Here is a 9,527-nt window from a genome sequence, read left to right on the forward strand (position 1 = left end):
CCTCCCCGCTGACCTACTTCTTACTCTTGGCCTGTTTTCACGAGCGTTGGGATAAAAAAAAAAAAAAAAAAAAAAAAAGGATTTTAAATGGCTTCTGGAGCTAAAAAAAGGAAGAAAGGAGGCGTGGACGTGACAAAAGAAAGCGAGTGATGAATAGAGGGAGGGAGAGGGAGAGAGAGAGAGAGAGAGAGAGAGAGAGAGGGAGCGAGAGAGGGGGGAGTGTACCACAAAGCACTGCGGTTTCTATGGAATGTCACCTTGCAGGGGCTCGCTGGTGGCTGGCAGGGCAGCGTGTTATGCAGAAGAACAGCAAAATGAACACGCCAGGGTTTCATTCCGCTGCAGGAGCACAATGTGTGGCTGTGTTCAACCGCTGCTCCACGCTCTGCATTCAGCCTTTATTCATCCATTCATCTGGCCAGAAGTTCAACAGCAATACAGTGGTTATATATATATATTTAAAGCCATTGTTAGTGGTTCTCAAATGTTTCATTCCAATAGTATTGTATAACAGAACTGGCAGAGGATCAGGTGTGTGTTACTGCATGTAAGCATCGTGCGTATCCTACCCGAGCCGTTCCCTCTCGCTCTCTCTTGGCGACGCCCATTGTTCCTGTGCGATGCAATGGCGGCGTGTTCCTCTTGAGGCAGCCACCCTTGACATTCTGGCATATCGCTCGCCTCTCCCCGGCGGTTATATAATTTGTTTTACATGCCGTGGAGATGCATTCTGGGATATGATCCCCCTTTCCTCCAGGAAAACGGTACGAGTATCTTTGGAGATGAAAAGAAGGATATCATTCAATTGTGGCAACCTTTTCAAGTGTATTGTGTATGAAGTCATTTTGAAGAGAGATTTCCTCAATAGAATTTGATATCGAAATAGAGAACATTTTTGTGCATGACTTAATGGGGATCTTCAAAAGCAAAACACATTTGTATTTGTATGGAATAAAGAAACAATCCTTTTCTTTGGGTGTGGGTGTTTTTTTTGTGCTCAGACATATTCTTATGCAATGATTAACTTAGAGGAATATGTCTTAAGTACAGTAGTTTGGGGTCTCTTGCTTATGGGCAGTAGTGTGTGTGTGTGTTCATGTGTACATGGTGTTTTTTTGGATATGCTGTATATTCATTAGGCGTGGGTTTGTAAATTTAGGCCATGAAGATCCAGGGATCCAAGTTTAGCAGAGCATTCCACTGCACTCAGGCACAAAGTTATGTTAACGTACTAGGAATAGGCCTATTATGGTCCTTCAATGTGTTGGTGTAATTATGACCTCATTGTGTATTTTTATGAAAAGGCAACACAAGAAGGGCAACGGATAAACACATCACTATTATTATTATTTTTTTTATTTAATTTTGAAAGTTTCACAATCAAAAATGCAACCATTTTGCATAACCACATATGAAGTATAGCAATACATGATCACTTGTGGACAAACGTTATTCAATTGTGTCCATTTTTTCATGAAGCCATTTGGCCAACAACACAGTATACAGTAGCACAGAGTACAAATGGTAACAGGGGCAAAATTCAGCATGGAAAAATACGCAGCACAAAAAAAAGGAAGAGCATAGGGAAGTGACACAAGGACATAAAAAATACACATAAAAATAATCAACTAACTGAATTCAATAAAATAAAATAATAATAACAATAATAAAATAACAGTATACAAGAGAAAGAGATCTTTACATTTATACACAGTGGCCAGAGGCAGGCACCAGGAAGTGATACAAATAAAGTAACTTACAGACGGTATTATCTACTGCATATACTGTAGTTCAAACTCAGTGCACAGGTGAAAAGGTTTGCGGAACCATTGGCCCGCATGGGAACAATTAACAATATAATAAAGAGGCACCTTATAAAGAGAGAAAAGAGCAGCTTTGCAACTGGTGAGCCATTTCAACGTATCATCCGAGAAATTAAGAGTTTTGGGAGGGATGGCCATTACCTTGTGCTTGTCGGGTTTTTACCAAACAATTAGTGTGTTACTGGGCCGATATGTGGAGCCTTGTTTCCCCGTCGGGGTACTGATTCATCACCAGAAGAACCATGAGTTAACCCATGGATGTACAATGGGGTTTGTTTTGCTATTTTATTGTATTTTTACAAGTTGTGGCTCAAAATTAAGAGCTGAAAGGAAACCTTTGAGGCATTTCCTAAACAATGATGGTCTGTACAAGGACTCTTTAACAATATCAAACTAATCATTTTTCATAGCCTGCTACTTCCACATCCAACTGCTTTTTTATTTGTATTTTTTTTTTTTTACTTTCTGTTTTATTCTTAAAATATATTCAATATATGCAAATTTATATATCACAGTAATATACAATCCAAGTGCTTGATAAGTGAGAGAATGGGTTATTTGTGCAGCTGGAAGGAAACAACAGAAACTAGTACAGATATGCTCAGAAGGAGAAAGAATGGAACGTCTCGTAACAAGGGGGGTCCAGAGGAGGGATGTTTCTTTGGTCAAGGGAAATTTCCCATAATGCCATGCAAGAAGTGTGTGCTGCTGAACACCCACCAAGGCAGAATTCTGAGTACTGTTTCTTTATTTTCTCTGTCATGAGGGACAGTTTCATTCTTTCCTTCTCTCCCATGTTTTTTTTTTTTTTTTTTTTCTAAACAAATTAAGTCAGGTGATACCATTTTTGTAGTTTGTAACCAGAAATGAATGGAAGGATGACAAAGAGGTAGGAAAAGAGTGGGTGAGGGAACAGGTGACACAGTGAAAATTGATGCTAGATCACATCCTAACTATACCCCAGAGAGATTTCTGGCTTATAGAGTAGTTGTGTGTTTTGGTATATATTTGTCCTGTCTTCAACCATAGTGGAGGGCGGTGCTGTAGTGGTGGTTAACAAGAGTGTAATGCACTGCGGGAGATGGCAGAACAATGTCTCTGGCAAGTCCACATTTAGAACTGCTACTTGTCCTCATTCTCGCCATTTACTTCGGCCATTTCTCCCGCTGCCGGATGCCCTTTTCCCACCCTCTTTCTTGGCTTCCGTGCACACGTTTGCCTGCATCTCCTCGTCCTCGGCAAACCAAGCCTCGTTCTCGGCCTCTTTGCTCTCCACAGTTGCTTGGCGTATTTGCCTGTACTTGAGGCGGAGCTTGTGGGGAAGAGCAGTGGCTTTGACCTCCGCATGGCACACCCTGTTCGGAATTACAGCTTGCACTGCCTTCTGGTGGTAATTGCTGATGTCTGAAGAGGAGGAGGAAGGGGACTCGTCGTCTGTGGAGCCCTCCTTGTCTGAGCTACGAGGGTCCCCATCACTGGATGAGGTGTCTTTAGCAGAAGAATTCTCCTGGTAGAAGCCATCACCTCTAGGGCCTCCCTCATAGGTGAGAACCGGGGGTTCTTCATCCAGTGTGCTGCGGTAGATATTGTGCTGCTGGAAGGATAACTTGGCCCCCTCGTTGTTGTGGAGCAAATCGGGAGCAAAGGGATTGAGGTGGCCGTCTACATGCTGGTGATCATTTTCCTGACACTGGTGGCTATAATCATCCCGGCGGTTCTCATACTGATGTTGGGCACTGGATTTGTATCTTTGCTGCTCCTCCTCCAGAAATTCAGCATGACCATTGGTGTACTCGTACTGTGGTGAGTCTAGGGTCTTTGTTCTCTCCAGTCTCTCGGCCACCTCTGTGATGGTCTCAGAGCACTCCATAGATTTGTAGGTCGACATGTGCTGCCCCTGCTGAGGTAGCCTGATCTGCTGGGCCAGGGATGGGTGGTCTTCTGGCCTCTGGCTCTCCATGGGGTATGAGCCGCTGCTGGAACGGTACAAGATCACACTTCTCTGAACTGGGGTGGCCTGTGGCACTGGGCAGGATGTTTCCCGGTGGTGCTGTTGGTTGTGCTGGTAGTCCATAGAGCAATCAGCATCTGCGGGACTTTGATCGTGAGCAACCATTAGAGAAGCATGACTACTGTGGTAAACGTCATTGGAAATCCCACTGCTTTCCAGTCTTCCATCTGCGACTAAGGGTTCTTTTTTGATGTCAAAACCCATTGGCTCAGGGCTATCTCTAGAGGAGCCATCAGACATGTCGGAAAGGGACCCACGGGGAGAATATTTAGGGAGCGGGGTGTGACGCTCACCCCGACTAGATTGTTCTGCTTCGGATGAGTCAGAGTTCAGCATCACTTGGGATGCGCTTGAGTAGCCACTGCTCGATAGGTAGGAGCTTCCCGGGGTGCCGTTGGTGGAGCTCCCGTTGCCATTAGTATTTCCAGCAGCAGCACTGTTGGAGATTTGCTGACTTTTCTCCATATAGGAGGCTGTTGTGATGAGGCCGAAGCGCAGCTTAAGCTGAAGGAGCTCTGTCTTCAAACGAACATTCTCCTCGTTTAGCGCCATGACTCGGTTTTCCAGGACCATGTCGTTAAGGCGACGCTTCTCTCTTGAGCGCTTGGCTGCTTCATTGTTCTTCCTCCGTTTCTCCCAGTAAGATGCATCTTTTTTCTCATCAGAAATAAACTCTCGCTTGCGGCGGGAGGTCAAGTTAGCCTTCGAATTTTTGGCCTGCCGACCAACGTGTGGTCCGCCGTCAGGCAGTGGGGAAGGGAGGCTCTCGCTGTAATTAGAAAAAGTGTCAACGTCCTGGTTGTTTTGGTTGCTGGTGGAAGGGAGATGTAGACTTAGGCTTTCCATTGTTCCTAACTTGGGGCCAGAGTAAAACTCTAGCAGTAAGGGCAAGGGGGGAGGGGGAGGATAAGAACGGGTATAAGCAACTGGTATTTCTGAGGGATTTATGGACTTATGTTGCAGGATCTGCAAAAAACTCTGGATGAGGTAGTTGAGCTCCTTGAAGATAGAACCACATTGATTTAGCCTTTGAAAACTTATCTCGAAGTTAGTCGTTTCCCAAATCTTCAGGTATCCGAGAGTATCAAAAAGAGATTAAATTCCACAAAGACTTTGCACATTGAACAAGTGGTGTGGAAAAGGAACTTGAGTTTGTTTGTGTCTTTGTTAATCTTCGCCAGAGCGTTGATGCCTGTCAGGCTAGGTCCCTTCTTCTTTGGGGCGTCCCACACCGAATGTAGGTCAGTCCGTCTACTCCAGGGTTTTTCCACGGCTCGGCGCTCCCCAAGGACTCAGTTTCAGTGCTGCTGCTGCTTGACACCAGGAACTGGGTTATGAAGACAGAACGGAGAGGGAGAGAGAGAGAGGGGGGAGAGAGAGAGAGAGAGAGACTTTAGCAACAAAAATACATCGAGGCACATTTTGATCTTTTAAATACCATAGAATGTGATGGTATCTGGAATGGCCTTAACATTGATTGCAGTTTCATCCATCAAACTATTTATAATTTCATATAACCACCAAAGTCAACTTAATATTAGCCATGTAATGTCATTATGGCTTGAATAACACTTATCCACCGCTTTACAGCACACATGTATAGGCCAACAGGAATGTAGGTCAACAGTATTTAGTGTGTGCGTGTGTGAGAGAAGGGCGGGGGGTAAATGTCTGTCTGCTGGCAGCGCAGGGAAGAACAGAAAAAGCTTTGGCTTGGGACAGGACTGAATGAAACTGCTTTATGTTGCTGCGGCAGAGCTCTTGTGTAAGACTCTGCGCTGTCATAGTCATGTAACTAGGACGAGGGCAGGCTGACCGGGTGCCAGCGCTGCAGAGGCTGGTGCAGCCAGAGTGCACGGCTCGTACTTGGGGCGATTAATCTGATGTCATCACGTAGTCAAGAGTGACACAACATCCTGTGATTATTACCGCCTTTTTGCCCTTGTGTTTTCTATGGTGTATTTTCTAAAATATTATGAACGTTGTAATAAGATAATACTAAAGAGACATCCATGACATCTTGGTGCATAGAAGATGAAAGAGGTAGTGCTTATTTCAAAGGCTGGAATAGCTTCCCCCCTGTGACACCGGTCCAATCATTTATTTGGGAACCATGACAAATACACACAAATTATACACCACAAACCACAGCACTTCTTTATGTAATGTCAACATCAGCTTTTAACAGGATATTGCACAACCAACATCCCTTGAGCATATCGACTCCCGAGTCCAAGGTTATGTAACCAGAAAAGCGGGCTCCTGTCTTAGACCTGACTTTAACCGCAGTGCCCTGCAATGCCAAGTTGCCAGTAATGAATCACTAGATTAAGAGTTTGGTCCAATTATGAGCATAAAAACATCTTTATTTATGATACACTGCGGTCCATGCGACAAACACATTATGTCAGTGGGTCGTGATGACAAATTAGGAAACGATGCTAAAAGCAAACCCAGCTTGAATATCAACTTGCCATTTCAGGCTGACTTCCTTTTATTTAAACTCGTCTTTTGTAACCACCCTGTTTCACAAGTTATACAATATTTGTTTTTGTCAGCCACCTTACATAGCCTGGACGTTGCAATCTAACGGTTTCAGTACTCATTCGGAATGTTTCGAATTTTAGAAGTTATAGTATGTAACTATGGCATTCAGCTTTCAGCGTTGTGCCAGACGTTGCCTTGTGAAAGTCTCATACCACAAAATCCTAATAGGACACATTGTGCATTTCTTGCACCAATGCAGGGGTTCACCGTTTACTGTCACACTATCTCAGCAATTTAACAAGAATTGTGTTGAAGTGATGAGAGAGGTGCAATGTGTCACGATGTGGAGAGAAGTAAAGCATGACCTGTTATGACTATGGGCGGAGAACGGAGTGTATTCCCAACTACACTACTTTATCAGAGTAAAAGCTAAACTCTGGGAGAATGAGACCAAAGCTACAGGTGAGCAGTATTTATTTGTTATTGGAACAGAGGGCAAAGCAGTAAGGATTTACTCCACATAATGGATTATCATGGTGAATCTTAATTTTTCCTTCATCGGTAACAGCAGATAAATTAGTTCATTATTATTTGTTAATATGTATTAAGTAAAATTATTACTATACAATTATAAATTATTGCCAGGCAATAATGCACATCTATGCATGGTGTACAGAGAAACTAACTAACAAATTCCAACCCCAAGGACCACTTAATCCCTTCCACATACTTAATACTGCATCACAATTTAATCTCTGGTCTTGTTACTGTGTCGTTCTGTTAACCAGGGAGTCCTTGACCCTGTTACACAATACCACAAACTGTCCTCAGTATGTCTGACCTTGAAGCAGTTCAGCTTTGGCTGCTCACATACCACCAATATATATTTCTAGGTACAAGCCTGCTGCTTATACCTCGAAACATATATTTTCTCTCCGGTAGCCAAATAACTCATTTCCTAGGGATTGTACACGGTTATCCTTCAACTAATTATGGGAGAAAACTAAAGCCATTAGGGTTCACGCTTAACAGCTACGAAAGTAGAAGAATTCCAAGGTCAACCCGCCACTCCACAAGCCCGAGTCATTTCCATGAAAAGATCCTGCTGCTGAGGGGGCACGAAACAAAGAGACGAGAAGGGAGGAGGGAGAGAAGCTCATACGTCTGCGTTGTCCCACTGACCTAGAAACACTGCTACGCACAGCAAACAATCCTCCTGTCTTTGATGGTGCGCCATTAAAATAGGTCAGTAGGACTGCAGGAGAGGGACGGAGGGGAGAGAGAGGGAAAGAGTATTAGAGTGCACACTAAAAATAGAGCGGCGGAGAGGTGAGCATAAGGGGGGGGGGGGGGGGGCTAGAGGAATTAAATTTACCGAGAGCAATTTTACAGCAACTGCAACGAGAGGAATATGACAAAAAAAAAAAAATAGGTACGTCAACAAAAGACAACCTTGAAAACTGTTTATTTCTACAAACTCTGAGGCATGTGAACAGTCAGGAACAGCGTGTATTAGCGGCAGCTGGAAATACAAGATGGGAGAAAATGGGGAATGGATTGACGTCATAGCACGCACACACCCATTTCTACAGCCGAATTAGCATGTTACGTCCTCTCTCTGGGGAGGGGGGGAGGGGGCTGCTGCTGCTGCTGCGGCACTTAACCTACATGTCCTGAACTTCTGTTATACAGCACAACTTGCATAACATTCATATTACAAAAGCAGCAGAGCGACAGGCGTTATGAGTACCCTGCTATCTCCCTACGTAACTGCACTCTGGTTAGACTGTCCAGGAGACGGACTAATCAGACATTTCTTCTAAATAACCACTACCTTTACCAACTTCACACTAATGTGAAAGAAACCAGATTTCCCACTCTGTGCTTTGTGAATAAAACACATATTACGACGGCAACTGAACCACAGAGTAAGGACCATGTTCTCTCCTACGCTTCAAGCCGTCAGGCACTTGTTGCCCAGGGGGTGGAGGGCTTGCACCTATGACCCCCTCCGAGGAAAATTTGAGCAATGGCATCCCCCTTTCCCCTCCTCCACCAGTGAATTGATCCAACTCCAGCACGAGGAGGGGCCTAACCCAGGCGCCCCTGTTTTTTCCTGTTACATGATGTTTTGAAAAAAACAAACAAAAAAAAAACCGCCCGTCTAGATCTATTTAAAGGAATTGCCTCGGTCATAATTTGTAAAATGTGGACCAATGAACACATTGGTCCTGTCTTCACAACATCATTATGTCCTTTTATATGGGGGTGATTTGAAGAACAGTTTGTATATATATATATATATATATATATATATATATATATATATATATATATATATATATATATATATATATATATATAAATAAAACATATAAAATAAAAAAAGCAATAAATTACTTCAAATGCATCTTTGTTTTTCCCGGAGGAAGTAACAAAGTGGATCAGATAAGTGTTGACGTGTGGCCTATAGCTTGTTTCATTTCCCGGCCAGATGCAGGTTTGTAGGTCAAACCTGAGCCGGCTGGGGACAACATGGGCGGCTCTGAAACCAGACCAAACTGGCAGCCTAAGCATTGGAACTCACCAGAGTTCTGCCCTCTGAGTCATAGAGGGCTTTCTGTCCATTGCATCACATCCTGGACGCTCGGCTGTTATTTTAATTACACAACAAAGCCAAACCGAGATATCAGATGTCAGAGATTGTGGGATGTCGACAGCACTGTGGGGGGATTATTACAATTTGATGTTATTTGTGTATCGACTGCATTATCGCTCAACTCAGTCCTTAAAGTCTGTAAATCTATCCATAAATCTTAGCAATATAAATCAATATAAAAAATAAATAACAATACAAAGAATAATAATAATTGACACGATGGTTGTCCAATTTCTTAAAATAGAAATACCTAATTTATTACAATACCCTTTTTAAAGCAAAATCTCAACAAGTCCACATAAGAAATGCTGGATTCAAACTATGGAACTATGGAAGTATAACGTAAACAGGAATCACTCCAGAGCCATGAGCTCCCTGGTGCGCAGCAGTTATGTCATAGCCTCAAACTACCCAAACAAAGGCTGGTTAACACACTAACAAGCAGAAGAGTTTGCAAAACTGCGTTTCTGTTGTATGCATCGGTGAACGGTGTCATTGTTTACCTGTCTATAGTACATTGCTAAGCACACCTGGAGAAACGTGGGAC

At 43.4% G+C, this 9,527-nt stretch overlaps 1 protein-coding gene across 1 annotated transcript in view; it reads right to left on the minus strand.

Moving 5' to 3' along the window:
- Nucleotides 1–1,338: 1,338 nt before the first annotated feature.
- The window catches only part of LOC307228904 (uncharacterized protein), a 9,169-nt gene continuing 980 nt past the window's right edge, over nt 1,339–9,527 (minus strand). Inside the window, exon 2 of the mRNA XM_079998749.1 lies at nt 1,339–5,161. Within this exon, the coding sequence (XP_079854875.1) occupies nt 2,956–4,680 (1,725 nt within the window). The 5' untranslated portion in view covers nt 4,681–5,161 and the 3' untranslated portion in view covers nt 1,339–2,955. The remainder of the gene's footprint in view (nt 5,162–9,527) is intronic.

The sequence above is a fragment of the Zeus faber genome (genome assembly GCF_960531495.2).
Source record: "Zeus faber genome assembly, chromosome: 4".
Taxonomy (NCBI): Eukaryota; Metazoa; Chordata; class Actinopteri; order Zeiformes; family Zeidae; genus Zeus; species Zeus faber.